At 42.9% G+C, this 18,193-nt stretch overlaps 1 protein-coding gene and 1 pseudogene across 4 annotated transcripts in view; one reads left to right on the forward strand and one right to left on the reverse strand.

Moving 5' to 3' along the window:
• The window catches only part of FAM184A (family with sequence similarity 184 member A), a 215,369-nt gene that overhangs the window by 120,831 nt on the left and 76,345 nt on the right, over positions 1–18,193 (reverse strand). For all 4 annotated transcript variants that reach the window (XM_090038672.1, XM_090038652.1, XM_090038662.1 and 1 more), the window contains exons 3-5: positions 8,529–8,664; positions 2,417–2,598; positions 1,322–1,519 (exon numbers count right to left, since the gene is read on the reverse strand). In XM_090038672.1, the coding sequence (XP_089894798.1) occupies positions 1,322–1,519; positions 2,417–2,598; positions 8,529–8,664 (516 nt within the window). The remainder of the gene's footprint in view (positions 1–1,321; positions 1,520–2,416; positions 2,599–8,528; positions 8,665–18,193) is intronic.
• LOC149873087 (U2 spliceosomal RNA) lies at positions 6,374–6,503 on the forward strand (annotated as a pseudogene).

Here is an 18,193-nt window from a genome sequence, read left to right on the forward strand (position 1 = left end):
CATCTATCTACTTGCTTTTTGTAGCCCTTTTAATCTACTTAAAATGGTCCACTTCCTTAGTAAACTAGAGCAGTTAATTCCCTTTTTATGGACTGAAGAGAGACACTTTTTGAATTTTTATTTGAAAAGAAGCCAACATTTCCTTTGGTATTTGTAAGTATAAGGTGATAGCTATACAGCAGCAGTCGAGTAAATCAGCCAAAACAAAGTTCAAATTATACCAGTTCTCGTGGGCAAGGTTTGTGACGGCCAGAACCAGAGGGATTAATAAGCAATAAATATGTGCTTCTTGGAGGCATTTGGTATTTTGCCTAAACAGGTAATATTAGTTAATATAAAGCTTGTAAGTTTGTAAACTGCAAATGTAACTTGTCTGTCATAAGTTTAACCAAAATGATAAATTAACTCTTTGTGGAATTGACGGGGCCCTATAGGCAAAGCTGTGGCTGCGAGATTAGGAGACCTAACGGTTTTTTGCTCGGGTTCAGTCTTGATGATAAAACTGGATTCAACTGCCTGGCACAGCCAACACATTCCAGGAAAACACACCCTAAGAAAGCATATTCAAATGAAACCTAAAAGGGGTTGGGGCTTAGGCGAAGCAATATCAATTTCAAACCTAATGGTGCTGCATCATAATTTGCTGATTGGATAAACCCAAGTCTGGGTAGTAACCTTTTATGATAATTTTAACACCTTTCAATCCCGTAGGGTAACAGCTATAGGGTAACATTATGAGTGGCTCTATAGCTAACAGATTAACATAAGACTAGGTATAAAAAGCGCATACATCAGGTGATCAGCAGGAAGGAGGGAACAGAATAGTGATTTCTGTTCCACGCCCAGACCCCAGACCCCCGTGTGAGAGAGGATCGGATCCTGATCAAGGGACCTTCCCCGGTAATCCCTCTGACAGTGTCAATTGGGGATGCCTGACTTCGCTGGAATCACTTGACGCGTACCTGGCATTGAGGGACTATTGATAAGTTGCCAACCCACCTCTGTCTATCTGTTGTTTTGAACAGCCCAGTGGCTAATACCCTTGCAGTTGGCCTGTTGTTATTACCTGTTATATACTATTAGCTCTTTAATACTGCATTATCTGCTTATCACATTTATCTTTCTGTTAACTGTTGTGTGTGTGTAAGCTATAATAAATTTGCCTTTACTTCACTCCTAACTTTGCCTCCTCGATCTGAAACTGAACGTAACAGCCCAGTTGGCCTGTGACACAATTGATACAATCACAGTGCCCAGCTGTCCTGTGACAAAGGTTCAAAATCCTTTTGTGCTTGGAATATACATAACTGTTTCTACTTACTATCTGTAGCTTTTTCTTATCCTTGTTAGCATTGCTGTGTGCAGCCTCAATTGCAGTATGATGCTTCCACGCCAGTTCTTCCAAGGTCTTAGAATGAGCCTCCTTTAACTGTGCAGCCTCTCCTTCCAATCTTGTTTGCAGTTTTATAAGCTCCTTCTCGTAGTATTCTCGTTGCGATTCCCTTGCTTCACTTACCTTCTATAAAAGCCAAACAAATACTGCAAACTCACCTTTGCTTAAGTGTCTTTTTTCACTTCAAAGTGAAAAAAGCAAAAAAATCACCACAACATTTTTACTGAAGACACATAAACACCCATTACACCAGAAAATACACTAGACTCAAAAACCATTTACAATTATCTAGAGACAAGGGTGTCACACTCACCTGGCCCTGCAGGCTGAATAAGCATTGCTGGGCCAGTCTGTGGGCCACATAAAACATGCGCCAGCTCTGCTCCAGGGCTTGCTCTGCACCCAACATGCAGACTGGACCCAGGACTGCATCCAGCACAATGTGGTCTGGGACACAAGCTCTATGTAGCACTCCACTGAACTGACTCTGTGCACTGGCTCCAGGGCCATCCTGGATCAGACCCTAGGCAACCTTGTGCTATGTGTAGCACCAGCTTCAGCTGGTGCATTGAATGCAGAGTAAGCCTTGGGGCTGGTGCATGCTGCACTCAGCACATGGGTGGGAAGGCTGGGCACACTGCACATGGTATGAAGTGTGCCCTGCATGCTGTCTGCAACACAGCCTGATGCAGACCAGGTCCAGAGCCAGTCTGGCACAGCTGCTATATGCAGCATATGCTCCAGACTGATTCCTACACTGTATGCGGCACACGGTGCTGGGTCTAGCCACATGCAAGTCCCACATGGTGACTAGGGTTGGTTCAGAGATCCATGGGTCAGTTAAGACAGCTCTATGGGCCAGGTCCAGCTTGCTGACTTTGTTTGCCCCCTCATATAGGTAAAGTATTAGATGTTAAAATCTATGATCTCTTTTTGTGCTATGATTTCTCATGTAGAAATAGAAGTATTCTTAGAAACGTAAGACTTTTGTTTGTCTGAAATAGAAAAATCTATTTTTTTTACCTTCTCCAGTGCCAGAATCTGTTGTCTCTGTCTCTCATCCAGACTCTGTGTTTTGCTTTGCAACAGATTTCTTTCCTCTTCCAATTGAGATAGTTTTTCTTTTAATCTAGATTTTTCTGTTTCCACATCTCTTATTGTAACTTCCTGTGTCATCTGAGTAGCTTGAAGCATCCCAATATGGCCTACAAAAAGAAAACTGCTATTTAACATCTCAGATATGAAGGTTCTTACCTGTAACTAAAGTTCTGCAAAATGGACTCTGTACATTCATGGGAAGCTCGAGAGATGAAGCTCTAATGCTGTGATCTTCTCATAACGCTTATTATCTCAGTGCTCTCATGGCCCTTCCTTCACTTGAACATCTGATGGTAGAGTTCCGAAAAAGGGTATGGCATTCTGCATGCCTCCAATGAAGGGGATTCTATAACTTTCCTTAGTATTTTACTTCACTTTCCTAATGTTCTTCCAATAAGGAAGTTTTCTGAGACTCAATCTAGAGACTGCTTCTCTGCAGTTTAAGCCCATTGCTTTATGTCCTGCCTCATGCAGCAAGGAACTATCATTCTTTTCCTTTCGGGGAAGCTTTCAAATACTTGAAAACTTCTATCATGTCTCCCCCTTAATTTCTTTTCATCTAAATGCAAATACCTTGTTCTCTCAACCACCCCGCTATTTCTACATCCAACTGATTAATAAAAAACAAGTCATACCAGAACAGAACCCTATGGAACACCACTTGAAAATCCCTGCCCTTCAGATACCAATCCACTAGTAATTATTTGCTTGTGATTATTCAACCAATTAACATTACTATTATCAGGCCACACTTCACCAATGGATTTATGAGAATGTCATGTGGGACTATATCAGAAGCCTTACTAAAGTTCAAGTACCGTTATGTTAACTGCCTTCCCTTCAACCATTCAACTAGCTACCCTGTAAAAGACAGAAATCAAGTAGGTTTGACATGATTTGTTCTTAACCAATCTATGCTGGCCACTAGGGCCACCCCTTCCTTTTCCATATATTTGCAAATTGATGGATTTATTATTTGCTCTAGTAACTTCTCAAGTACTGAAGTCAGGCTATCCAGTCTGTAACTCCCTGGGTTCTCTTTTTTCCCTTTTGTAAAGACGGGTAGTATGTTAGTCCATCTAACTGCCGCAGGGGAAAACTAGGAGGAACAGTCATAAACTCCTAGAAGGAGGTTTCAGACTGGATATAAAGAAAAACTTCTTTATGGTTTGTGTGACCAGATTCTGGAATAGACTCCCAGAAGCAGTGGTGCAGGCACCTACCCTGGGATCTTCAAAAGGAGACTGGATGCACACCTTGCTGGGGTTATTTGACCCCAGTAGTCTTTCCTGCCCAGAGCAGGGGGACTGGATCTGATGCTCTCATGAAGTCCCTAAACTAGCCCTAAACGTCTGTGACTCTCCAATCCTCTGGCACAAGTAGAGATGTAGAAGAATCCAAATGTATATATCTCAGTGCGGGAAAGAATATTTGAGCAGAAGAACAACGTTTGTCCAAGAGCAAATGGTATAATTGGTTGTGAATAAATTTAAACCAGAAATTAGAAGGTTTTTAACCATTAGAGCAATGATTCTGCAACAGCCTTTGTATTAGAGTTGTGGAGTCAACCTCACGCCCCCGATATCCCTAACTACTTTTACAATGGAATCCAGTAAGGTTATAAATTTCTAACTGCTGCTTTTGAGAGAGCACTCCAGGCATAGGTACTCGTTGATTATCCCTGATGAATATTTATCCAAACTCTTCTCAAACATAGCCAACGATAGAGGTTCCCTAGGCAGTCTGTTCCACTGTCCTAACAGTGAAGAATTTTTTCTTGCTATCGAGGGTAAACCTACTTTACTGCAACTTCAAGCCACTGGTCCATGTTGTGCTCTCTGCAACAATGGAGAAAAGGTGCTCTCACTCTTCTTTATGGTAGCTCTTCAGATATTTGAAGATTGCTGTGATGTCCCCTCTTGGGCGCCTTTTCTGCAAGCTAACCTTTCAATCTTCCTTCATATGGCTTGTTTCCATGCCCTTTTTGTCACCTATGTCTAGATGCTCTTTAATTCTCTATGTCTTTTTAAAATATGAAGCCCAAAACTATACACAATACACTAGAGGACGCCTAACTGGCACTGAGTAAAGAGGCACTGTCACCTTCTATGTCTTGCATCTAATGTTCCTATTGCTGCAGCCCAAAACATCAATAGGAGCATTAGATGCGTTCTGTGTAGCTGTGCCACATCACAGACTCATATTGAGTTTGCGATCCACCAAATCTCTTAAGGCACCTATACACAAGCACGAAGACTGCTCCACTGCACAAGAATTTCATTGCGTCAGACCAGATTCAATCGAGTCTGCTGAAGCGTGGCAATTACCACACTCCAGCAGTCTCCTGCAATTATGTATCAGCATCCCCACATTTAAAAATGGTGATGGGGTGCTTGAACTAAAATTTGTTGAATGAGCTTTAGTTCAAGCGTTGCCACTGCCATTTTTAAGTGTGGGGACACTGATGCATGAGATATGGTGGTGCTTTAATTAGAGCAGTTCTTGGAGATCTATAATGATAGTGTGGCTCATTCAATACTACAATGTGAGATGTGGTAACAGAGGTCAGTACGTTGGAAAGGATCTTAACAGTGATTTTTAGATTCCATAGGGGTTAGGAATGAGACAAGATTATCCATAATCATAAATTCTAAAATGTAGAACTGGTTTTAATCTTTCTGTGAGCTCTTGTTGCATATGACAAAGGAAGTTGGAAATTGAACTTTCCTAAGCAAACAGATTCCTCACAGTGATATCTGAAATTTGGAACTCGATAGAAAAAGAGGACACAGCTATTAAATCTTAGCTTATGCCATTTTAGATTCTCTAGCAGATCTACAGATCTGGGTTTGGGCAAAGAAACCTACTGAAAAGTTCACTTTAAGACTCTCTATAGACAATGTCTTATTTATAGTTCTCCTCTAAAAATAAGAATTCTCACACATAACACTCTCAAATGGGAATTCTTGAGATATGTCTTACATATAGGTCTTCACAGCTTCAGTTGTTTTTGTTTATTAGACACCTGACTCACGGGATATGCCAGTGATGTGGTGTGACACTGGAACTTAATTGTATCAGTGCCCTTCCCCTCAGAGTTTACTTTTTAGTAGGTTTCTCCTAGTGTAGGATTAGCCTTTTAAATTTAAATGATAAATAAATAAACCAAACTTTAAAAGGCTAATCCTACACTAAGCGAAAGCTAAATTAATGTATCTTGTGTCAGTGAATCCAGGCTGGACCAACCTAGTGAAGTTCCTAATCTATCTTTTAACTATTAAAGAATCAAGGCAGCAGAGCAATATACATACTTTCATAAACTTTGATACAAGAAAGGGAGGGACACTGATACAAGAAAGTTCCATTGTCACATCATATCACTGGTACATCCTGTGAATCAGTTGTCCAATAAACAGAAACCACTGAAGCTGTGGAGTACTATATGAAAGCCGATCTCAAGAATTCCCATTTGAGGGTGTTACCTATAACAGCTCTTGTTTTTAAAGAAGAAGTATAATTAAGGCACTTCTTGGTTTCCAAATCCCAAACCCTGCAATAGAATTCAAAACCACAGAGTCCATGTGCTACCGTGTTTCCCCGAAAATAAGACATACCCATAAAATAAGCCGTAGCAGGATTTCTACGTATTTGCGCAATATAAGCCATACCCCGAAAATAAGACATAGTGATAGGCGTGGCTAAGCGTACCGGCGCGAAGCGGTAAATAAGACGGGCAGCCCTTCTCATTTGCCCCATCGTGACAGCTGCTATCTCGGAGGTGACCGGAGAGGGAGAAATAGAAAATGAAAGTAAAAGTCTCCTCAGTGAAGTGAGGAGCAGGAAGTTCTGCTTTAGGTATTGTGTGTCCTCAGGGGGAAGAATAAAGCTGTGGCTGCGGCTTTGGATTAACATCATACATAGTTTTGGTATTGGGTGGTGGAACCGGAGCGTGCTCCATCCACTCCATGCATTGACCTGGTATTACAGTGCTTCCAAGACCGGTGCAAAAAAACAGAAAAAAAAAAATGCTGTTTTAAAAATAAGACATCCCCCGAAAATAAGCCATAGTGTGTCTTCTTGAGGAAAAATAAATATAAGACAGTGTCTTATTTTCGGGGAAACACGGTATTTAGACTCCTGGTAAGGAGATAACGAAAGTAAGATCAGATTTATGCCAGTATTATGGACAAAGTTGGAAAACAGGTGCCCCTTTGGGAATTCTTTCCAAGGCTAAATCAAATAGAAATATTTCTTTTTTGTTAATTAAGTCCTCAGAGGTGGACTTAGTTTTCCTCATAGATCAGCTTTCATCTAGGTAAAGAAGTTACAAAGAGCTCAAGAGTTTACATAACCCAAATAATCTAGACGTGATCGCTGGCAGAACAGGTTTTACATTTAGCTACTCCCAAGATTCCTAAATAATTTCATTAGTACTTCGATAAATGAAATACACTGCCTCCTGCTTATATCATGCTTCTTAGTATCTTTTGTCTTTAGTGTCAGATGAAAGCAGGACTGAAGAGACCAAGTGAACAAGAAGATGATTTTAATTTTCCTAAATGGTAGATTCATGGAGAAGGATATTGAGAGTAGGCACCACAATGAACATGATGCTGAAGGCAGCTGTGATTGCACTGAAGCTATAATATGCAGAGCCACTGCTGCCCCAAAATGGGCCATGCAATCAAGCCCCAAAAGGTGGAAAACTTATTTGGTATTTTGGGTGGTAATGGCATCTCTCAAAAGTTTTATCAAATATTTTACTTCCTGCCCAAGAACTGAAGCTTTGACAAGCCTGTCAGTGAAGATCAATTCCTATTATAGAAGAACATTTTTCCCCAGTGCTTCACAGGAAGGATGAATGAAGTGGGCTGAATGGGAGTTCTTTAGCCTGGTATTTATGTTTGCTTTTTGGGTCAGGTGTACATGCCCTAAAGGAGGAAAGAGTTACCTTACAGCAGCAATTTGAAGTGCTCTGAGATTCTTTTAAGGATGCCATAGATTGCCATGGAATATTAACTCAGTTAGGTGTGAAGCACTTATGCATGAGTCAGAAAACATGTTACTGTTAAAAACATTCTGCCCTGATGTGGAGTTCTTTGTAACAGAAGAATTGCTCTATTATTTTTCTATACTCAAAAAATAAGGGAAAGCTAAGAGTTGTCATTTTCTGAGGCGTGCCTTGAGTCCAACAAAGTTGAAAACCACTGCCCTACACAGCATTTAAAATGTAGGCAGGTCCTCATGGAGCCCTGCTAACCTAATGAAACCCACATGACAAATGTCAAGCTGTTCTCCTGCCTTGTCAATAGGCAAACAAAAATCAGGAGAAATAAAACAGGGACTAGAGCAGGGGTAGCTAACCTGTGGCTCTGGAGCGACATGTGGCTCTTCAGAAGTTAATATGCATCTCCTTGAATCTTTGTACAAGCATTCAGTGACCAGTTTCCAAATGGTATAGAAATGGAAATGCAAGCTGGTCCCCGTATGCTTGTGCAAAGATTCAAGGACATGCATATTAACTTTTGAACCTGGCGCTGCAGGTTGGCCACCCTGGACGAGAGAAATACTAACAACTTATTAAGCATTTAAAAATGTTTTCAAAGTAGTCCTAAGTCCAAAAGTTCCAGCCTGACAGCAGAAGCCCTATCTTGAGCCAGAAGTGGTTGAGAGGAACTGAGAAATAGGAAGCATACAACATCTTGTTAGGCCTTTGGGACAAAACTCAAATAGATGCAGGACACGTGCACACGCACAGGTACTGCTAAGGCAAAAAGTCTCTGAACCTGGGTGCTTGAGGCACATGCACACTTGCACGTGAATTTGGACAAGAATCTTAAGTAAAAATGCATACTGAATAAGATTTAAAAAAAAATACAAATCTTTCAGAACCTTTTACAGAAAATGTAAAATACCTTTTAGCCACTGTAAATCTGCATAATTTAAAATACAAAATGAAAAGAGAAAGTTTAATCTTGAATTAATAGTTGAGGTTCATTTATAGACTAAATACATATAAAGCCACAGACATACATACTGGCTTTGAGCACAAGATCGGTGGCCTGCTGCTGTAAGCGTTCACGAGCAGCTGCTAGCTCACTTTCCACCTCTTTGTGCTTGCTTAACAATGATATTTCTTCCTCCTTGACATCATCTAGCTGTTTTTGAAGAACCTATGAAAACAAAGTACAAAATTTGTTAGCACTAAGTAATAGTATTATTAAATTTAACAAGCACACATTAAAATATAGATACTGAAAACACCTCTGGCTCAACATATATAAACAAAGCTCAGCATACATTAAAAATAATCACAAACTATCATCTTCTTCTGATGGTGATTTTAACACTGAGTGTTATAAAAAGAACATTTGCAGACATGCAAAGCTATCTGATTCCTGCATAACAATCTAATCTAAAATCCTATACTATGTGGACAATATAGCTCTTTATTATAATTACTGCATCTCGAAGAATTTGGATACTCCAAAAGTAATTTTCAACAGTTCATGCAGTAGTTCAGATCTATTTTTCCTTAATGTAGCATTAAAAAATAAGCCATGTAAAGTCTGTTATACCAGAGAAAAACTAATTTTTCATTCACTAGCTGAATGTTTATTTAGTAACAAAAAATGGGTTAGCTACCATCCAATACACTTTTCCCACCGCCTGAACTTGAAAAAGAACACCGTACAGGGCTTAATTCTTTACCTTTTGCCTTAAAATTAAAAAAAAACAAAAAAACCCCCTCCTAATTGTACTGCTGTCAATAAGTAATACATTTGTTGCTAATGTCGGGTAAAACCTGACTTCCTGCGCTAAAACATTAAAGAAAAATTCTTCAAAAATGACAAGAAAAGGTGCAGTATAAATATGAAAGGTAAGGATTTTTGTCATGACATTGATCTACACTTCTGAAGGGAAACGTGACATAGGAAGCCATACAAAGAACAAGAGAAAGAGGCAAAAGAACAAGCAAGTTATGCACTAAAGAGTGAAGACTAGTGTGTAATTTTTATATCTTCTCTAAGATCAAAGGAGATAACAGTCCTGGAAAGCACTTGAAATGCATAGAAGCAGCAGGTTAAGAATGCTATTTTAGTAAATATTAATTGGAATGTTATTCAGCCTGACTACACATGTTTTAATTCCCAGAAAGAACAGTTTTTCCTATTAAGTATTCAAAAAGAATAATTCCACATAAAATATGGGGAGGGAGGAGAGAGGAAATCAACACACACTTGACTTCTAGTTTAAGTGAAAAACTTATGCTATTACAATCTTAAATACAGATCTTCAAGCACAGAAATTAGGAATACCATTGTTTCGATTAAAACCCTTAATTTATCCCCTTGTTTATATACATTGTAATGTGTATTTCATTACACAGCTAAGTAACAGTGGAAAAAGAGAAATACTGCATTTAAATAATATTAATTGTAGTACTATCAGGTAGCTATGTGAGTATACTTTATGTATTTTCTGTAATACACCAAAATATTTGTTAAAAGATCATTAAGGCTGCAAGTCACGCACCAAGAAATTAGGAAATATTTTAGTTGTCAGAACAACCTTTTGTTGTTTCCTTTGTATGTGCGCATTGTGTAGAGTCTTTAATCACATGATCACATACAACTCTTCTTTCACTGCTTATTCAGTGTATCCAGAGGGACCATGCTTACAGAATGAGCAGCTAGTTGATACTTGGCTCTAGCCTAACTGTTTAGTGTGTGACCCAGGCTTTATTTATGGCAGAGCGCTCAAGGCGAACATGATACAAAGATTTGCTAGTTTTCCTAGGGGATTTTCTATTGTGCTCATCAATACAGTAACTTGGTGCTTCACAAACATAATTTTCATTGCACCTCATGAAATAAGAGGCCATTTCTATATCTATTTTACATATAGGAAGCTAAGAATCAGAGAAAATAAGGTTTAATGATTTGGGGTGAACAATATGAAAGGAATAAGCACTTAGACTTACACTTTATGGACACTTACATACATGAAAATAAAAACAAAAACCAGCACTTTAAGCTTGGCGCACCTTCCACCCCACACCAAGTGCAGCACATGCCCAGAAGAGGAAGCACATTAGTTGGACCCAGCTTGCCCAGCACCTGTATAAATCAGGCACTTCAGTTGGGCTTTTTGGTACTTTTATCTAATAGCTGATTAAATCAGCTATTGAATAAAGGCGCCAAAAAGCATGCTGAAGCACCTGATCTATATAGATGCTGCAGAGCCAGGTTGAACTAATGTGCTGCCTCCTCTGCTAAAGCGCTGTTTTTTTCACATCTGTCAGGAGGCTACATGTTCAAAGTACAGCCCTTATTGACCTCAGTTGGTGTTGTGAGCTTTTTTGTATGTTGATAGACATTGTACAACTCACTTTTCTTCCTCTGGGACTAGTAAGGAATTTTCTAATTTTTCTTGGTCACTTGATGTACCAGGACCAGGTTCTTTTCCACTTTCTCCAGAGCATGTTAGGGACCCAGATAGCTAGGTCAAAAGATTAAGTTCAAACTGACACAACTTAGCAGATGGCAGGTACTTCTTCTTAATAAACTGGAAGTGCAAATGCACAGACCTAGGAGCCCTCCCCTAAGACAACTGGGAAGAGACAGTTTGGGCTCATAATATCTGTTACAGAAAGGAGACAACCACATTTCATAGTTTCATAGTTGTTAGGATTAGATCATCGAGTCAAACCCCCCTGCCCTGGGCAGAAAAGAGCGCTAGGATCAGATGATCCCAGCCCAGTGTTTGTCCAATCTCCTTTTAAACACCTCCAAGGAAGGAGATAGCACCACCTCCCTTGGAAGTCTATTCCGTAAGTTAGCGACCCTCACCGTAAAGAATTTTTTCCTGATGTCTAATCTAAATTTGCTCTCTTCCAGTTTATGGCCATTGTTTCTAGTTACCCCAACAGGCGCCCAGGGAAACATTGTATCCCCTATTTCTTGTTGTCCCCCCATGATGAGTTTGTAGGCGGCCATGAGATCACCTCGCAGCCTCCTCTTGTGGAGGCTCAAGAGGTTCAGGTCTCCCAAACGGTTCACATAGGCCTTTAACCAGATGAGTGGCTCTCCTCTGAACCCTCTCCAGGCCATCCACATCCCTTCTGAAGTTTAGTGCCCAAAACTGGACGCAGTACTCCAGCTGTGGCCTGACCAATGCCACATAGAGAGGAAGTAACCCCTCCATAGACCTGTTTGTGATGCCCCTACTTATGCAAGACAGGGTGCAGTTAGCTTTACTTATTACCTCATCACACTGGTGACTCATGTTCATTTTGGAATTGACTACAACTTCGAGATCCCGTTCCGTAGTTGTGCTACTTAAAATGGTCCCTCCCAGGCTGATGATTCTTTCTCCCTAAGTGCAACACATGACACTTGTCCTTGTTAAACTGCATCCTATTCTGTTCGGCCCATTTCCCCAGCCTGTCCAAATCAACCTGGATTCGCTCCCTGCCATCTGGTTTGTGTACCTCTCCCCATAGTTTGGTGTCATCAGCACACTTGGACAGGGTGCTTTCTATTCCCTTGTCCAAGTCACTAACGAAGATATTGAATAGTACCGGTCCCAGGACAGAGCCTTGCGGGACTCCGCTGCCCATGTTACTCCAGGTAGAAACTGACCCATCCACCACCACTCTCTGGGTGCGTCTCATAAGTCAATTTTCTACCCACTGGACTGTGTAATAATCTACATTGCAACTGTTTAGTTTATTTATAAGAATTGGGTGTGACACCGCATGACTGGGCGGTGAGTGTCAAGGGCTATAGGCTATACAGGAGGGACAGGATAGGAAGGAAAGGTGGAGGAGTAGCACTCTACATCAAGGAGGAATATACTTCCTCGTTAATTAGCAAGGGGGTAGAGGGGGGGCACTCTGAGGTGCTCTGGGTTAGAGTAAAAGGCAGTCCAGGGGAGAGAGACTTAACGGTGGGAGTCTACTATAGACCTCCCAACCAGGGAGAAGAGCTCGACCAGGAATTCTTAGGTCAGCTCACAGAGGCAGTGAGGGCTAAGGATGTGGTCATCATGGGGGACCTGAACTTCCCAGACATCTGCTGGGAGGAGCAGTCAGCCAAGTCTGATCGCTCACGTCGGTTCTTAGCCAGAGTGCAGGACCTCCATCTAACCCAGGAGGTGCACAGTCCCACCAGGGGAAACGCCTTGTTGGACCTGGTGCTGGCCACGGGTGATGACCTGGTGAGGGGGCTGCGGGTGATGGGCCACCTGGGAGACAGTGATCATCGCTTGCTGGAATTCACCATCCAGCGTAAGGTGGCAAAGGGCTGCAGCAAGGCAACAGCCCTAGACTTTAGGAGGGCTGACTTCAACAAGCTAAGGAGGATCGTTGGGGAAGCGCTGAGGACCCAGAGGGGAAGGGAATCAGATGTCCAAGGTGAGTGGTTGCTCCTTAAGGAGACGATCCTCCATGCCCAAAGGGAGGTAATCCCAACAAGGGTCAAAGGGAGCAGGAGGGCACATAAACCCCCAAGGCTCACTAAGAGCATCCGGGAATGTCTCCTTGCTAAAAGGGAGGCATACACCCAATGGAGAGATGGGGTCATCACCAAGAAGGACTATGTTACAGTCGCCAGAGGATGTAGGGGGGCAGTCAGGAGGGCCAAGGCAGAGATGGAGATAGGACTAGCTTCCCGGATTAAGGACAATAAGAAGTCCTTCTTCAAATACATAGGGGGTAAAAAGAGGGTCCCGGGTAATGTGGGGCCCCTGCAGGACACGATTGGCAACTTAGTCATCACGCCAGATGACAAAGCTAACATATTTAACGCTTTCTTTGCCTCTGTCTTCCTAAGTAGGGACCAGTTCAGCCACCTCCCTGCTGGACCCCCCTTGGGCCCCGGGAGAGACACGCCTGGGCCAGGGGTTGGCGAGGAGTTAGTTAGGGTATTTCTGGAGAGGCTGGACATGTTCAAGTCCGCTGGTCCGGACGATCTTCACCCTAGGGTTCTACAGGAACTGGCCGAGGTCATTGCGGGACCCCTGGCGCGGTTCTATGAGCACTCGTGGTGCTCTGGTGAGGTGCCGGAGGACTGGAAGAGGGCCAATGTGGTCCCTATCTTCAAAAAGAGAAAAAAAGAGGACCCGGGAAATTACAGGCCAGTTAGTCTTACCTCAATCCCGGGTAAGCTCTTTGAAAAAATTCTCCTGGCACACATCCAGGAGGGCCTTGCGGGGGAATGCATGCTCAGGGGCAACCAACATGGGTTCATCAGTGGCAGGTCTTGTCAGACCAACCTGGTGGCCTTTTACGATCAGGTCACCAAATCATTAGATGCAGGGGTTGCTGTGGATGTAGTCTTTCTGGACTTCCGGAAGGCTTTCGACACTGTCTCTCACCCTGTCCTCATCAAAAAGCTGGGAGACTGTGGTGTCGATGCCCACACGGTCAAATGGGTCGCCAACTGGTTGGAGGGCCGCACCCAGAGGGTGGTAGTGGATGGGTTCTTCTCGACCTGGAAGGACGTGGGCAGTGGGGTTCCGCAGGGCTCGGTCCTCGGGCCCGCACTGTTCAACATCTTCATCAGTGACTTGGATGAGGGGGTAGAAAGCACCCTGTTCAAGTTTGCTGATGACACTAAGATGTGGGGGGATGTGGGTGCACTAGAAGGGTGCAATAGGCTACAAGCTGACCTTGACAGGTTGCAACGGTGGACGGAGGAGAATAGGATGGGGTTTAACACTGATAAGTGCAAGGTGTTGCACATGGGGAGGAAGAACCGGCACCACACTTACAGGTTGGGGAACTCCCCTCTTGCCAGCACGGAGACGGAAAAGGATCTTGGAGTCGTCATTGACTCCACGATGAACATGGGCCGGCAGTGTGGGGAGGCAGTCAAGAAGGCCAACCGTACCCTGTCATGCATCCACAGATGCATCTCGAGCAGGTCCAGGGAGGTGATCCTCCCCCTCTATGCGGCACTGGTCAGGCCGCAGCTGGAGTACTGCGTCCAGTTCTGGGCGCCACACTTCAAGAGGGACGTGGACGATATGGAAAGAGTTCAGAGGAGGGCCACTCGTATGATCAGGGGTCAGCAGGGCAGGCCTTATGAGGAGAGGCTACGGGACCTGAACCTGTTTAGCCTCCACAAGAGAAGGTTAAGGGGGGACCTTGTGGCCTGCTACAAACTGGTCAGGGGGGATCAGCAGGTATTGGGGGAGTCCCTGTTCCCCCGTGCGCTGCCAGGAGTGACCAGGAATAACGGTCACAAGCTGGCGGAGGGTAAGTTTAGATTAGATATTAGGAGGCGCTACTTCACAGTCAGGGCGGCTAGGGCCTGGAACCAGCTTCCAGGGGAAGTGGTGCAGGCTCCTAGCCTGGGGATTTTTAAAAGGAAGTTAGATGAGCACCTTGCCGGGGTCATCTGACCCCGGTGCTCTTTCCTGCCAAGGCAGGGGGTTGGACTAGATGATCTACCTAGGTCCCTTCTGACTCTAGCTACTATGAAACTATGAAACTATGAAACTGTGTCGAAGGCCTTCTTGAAATCTAAATAAATCACATCTACCTCTATTCCTTCATCCAAGCATTTTGTGACCCAATCATAAAATAGGACCAGGTTAGTCAGGCAGTTAACAATTTTCTCAAAAGTCTTGCCAAGGATAGAGGTGAGACTAACCGGCCTCTTCTTGAAAATACGGACCACACTGGCCCTTTTCCAATCCTCTGGGACCTGTCCTGAGCACCATGAGTGCTCAAACAGTTGTGCCAGCAACTCTGCTATGACACCAGCTAATTCCCTATGCACCCTAGGACCTGTTGACTTAAATATATTCAACCTCTACAGGTACTCCTTTACTATGTCAGCACAGTCACTTGGTGGGCTGGTATCTATACTGGGCTTACTTAAGGTCCCAATGGGATGCATATTTCTATTTGTGTCCAAGAATACAGATGCAAAGAAATCATTTAGAAGTTCTGCTTTGGCCATCCTATCTGTTACCAGTTGTCCCAGTTCATCCTGAATGGGCCCTAAATTACCCTGCACCTTCTTTTTGCTTCCTATGTACTTAAAGATTGCCTTTTTGTTATCCTTGACTTTTGCTGCCAGCCTAAGCTCCATTTCAGCTTTGGCTCTCCTTACTGTTTCCCTGCAAGCTCGAGCCAAGCAGGTATACTCCTCCTTGGTGGCAGCCCCCTACTTCCACAGCCCGTAGGCCTCTTTTTTTCCCTCCAGGCTCTCCTGGATTTCCCTGCTCCACCAAGAGGGTTTCTTTGCTGTTTTACCCCCTTTTATGTGTACTGGGATGGTCCTTTTCTGTGCCTGCAGGATTAGTCCCTTAAGAAACACCCACCCTTCCTGGGCCCCCACGTTCATTAATACTCCTTCAACTCTTACAAGAGTACAGTAGCACCCCTTACCCTGTACAGAAATGGAAGATGGTAAAATTCAAGCAGTGAGCTGGAATGAGGCTGAAAAGAAGAAATACTGACTGCAGCCCTCCCAAATAAGATTAAGGAAAGAATGACTATTGCCCTGTACAATTTATTACTAAGTAGGTTCTCAAGTACCTTAGACACAGCCTAATGAAACACATCCCTTTTATCTTTTTCTTTTGGCTGAGACAATCCAGTTCTCCAGCACAGTGTTCAGTTGCCTTGACCGTAAGGTGATTCTCTTCTTCCTATAATTTTCTACCTCATTCAGTGTACAAATTAGGCCAGAAGGGCAGGGAGCATGGAAAAGGGTGTACTACAAACAACAGCCTTGCATTCCTCATTTCATCTCCCTGACTAAACTCCAGGGCAGGTCTAAGATGTGTACTAAGCAAGATCAGACTTCTGGAGAAAAAAGTAGTAAGTGATTATGCAATTAAGGACACTCAGATTACATACCTACAAGGGGTCAAATTAAGGTTGTGTGAACCACATGAATTTAGACGTTTCCTACTTCCAGGTGCCTCACTTCAAAACTTCAATAACGTTCTTTAATATACACACCAAAAGGTGATTCCTAAATTTCTATGAAAGCAAACTGGAAAAAACGGAGCTCCAATTCTATCATGTAGCACTACACTAAAACCCTGTTAGGACATCAGTAGGGCTGGAATTTTTAGATTGTAGTGTGCTCCCAATTTGAGGTAACAGAATAAATTGTTATTCTCAATATGCCCCAGTACTAAAGGACAATGAGACACCCATTTTACTGGTGAGTTTTATAGAAGTGTGTTCATGACAGAGAAATGGTCAGATCTAGGCATCTATTCCAGGCTTTAACAATTACAAATCCCTCTGCTTATTTTTCTGTACTCTTGACCCTTTCTGATCCGTGTTCTCTAATCTGTCTTTGTTCTGCCCCAGTTCTCTCTCTTTCCCAGGCCTGACACCTCATCCAGTTCCACTCAAGTCACTGGAACTTCTCAACCAATGGCTACAATATTCTTTTACAAAATGACAAATCAACATATTTGTTCCTAACCTCACTTTGGAAATGGTTGAGTTTCTTTAGCTGAAATTTCCAAAAATAATCAACCACAGGCAGACACATGGTATGGAAAATTTCAGCTTCAACCATTAAAATTTGGCAGTTATAAGCAACTGAAAACAGAGTATTATAATAGGAACGATGAAACAACACTAATAATAGGAGGGTGCTGCCAGCTCTGCCTATAATTAGTCAATATTGTCACATGCTCCCCTTCCCTATAAGAGAAGCAAGCTGATAAAGCTTTCTCTCATAAGGACTATGACTGAGATTTGTCTGATCTAAATCACAGCCTACTTTCCTCTCTGATCCATCTGTCTTAAAATCTTAAGAGTTCTTGCCTTTAGTCCTGTTTTGGCTCCTGTTCCTCTTCACTACCTTCTAATTCTCATGGTTATTTTCCTCTCAGGCCTTTTAAAGAAGAAAAAGAGAAAAAGGAGACACTGGAAAGAAAAGGACAATTCCCAATAGATAAGAATTGAGAGTGAGAACAACTGAAGGTTGTCCACACAGTGCAAAGAAGACCCATGCAGAGATACTCTGTTAGCTTTGTGTGTGTTAGTGCCTGAACCCGATGACCAGTGTAATCATTGTACTGTGGTGCAACAAAAGCTAATTAGAACCTGTACAGCTGCAGCTTCCCATCCCCTGGATGTATAACCAGTACACTTTTTAAAGAACCTGCCAAAATGTCATTAGAGTTCAGACTTACAAGGTTCTGCAATAGCCCCTCTCCTTCTTCTTCACTTTCATTTTCATGACAGCTTTTTAAGACACCTGTAGCCCAGGGTAGATCCAGGCACGGGAAGTGTGGTCGCCTCCACTTTGGCTATATGGTACATGCTTGGTGAGCTCTCTGAGCTCACCAGTTCATCTGTGCAGCTCCTGTCAGACCTACCACTGTGGCACAGTTTCAGGCCAGGTACAGACTGGTATAAGTGATTGGAAACCGCTCTTTATCTGTAACATAACAGAAATTTTGCACGCATAGACTGGTTTAAAAATGGTGGAACCTAGTCTAAGATTTGCTCCCCTCCCAACCAAATGTCTGTTTTGTTCGCTGCCAATATAACTCACGCTGTTTATAGAAAACAGCATAACTTAGATGGATTCAGCGTTGGGCTTTTAGAATGTCTGTACCTAGCCCCACAATCCAGGACAGGAATGACACTGTTGCTCCCCAGCCCCCACCCCCCTTTTCCTTGCCACCAATTTCGCAGTGGCAGCTGGAATGAAG

The sequence above is a fragment of the Crocodylus siamensis genome, chromosome 1, assembly GCF_052110815.1.
Source record: "Crocodylus siamensis isolate JL-2025a chromosome 1, ASM5211081v1, whole genome shotgun sequence".
In the NCBI taxonomy this organism is placed as follows: Eukaryota; Metazoa; Chordata; order Crocodylia; family Crocodylidae; genus Crocodylus; species Crocodylus siamensis.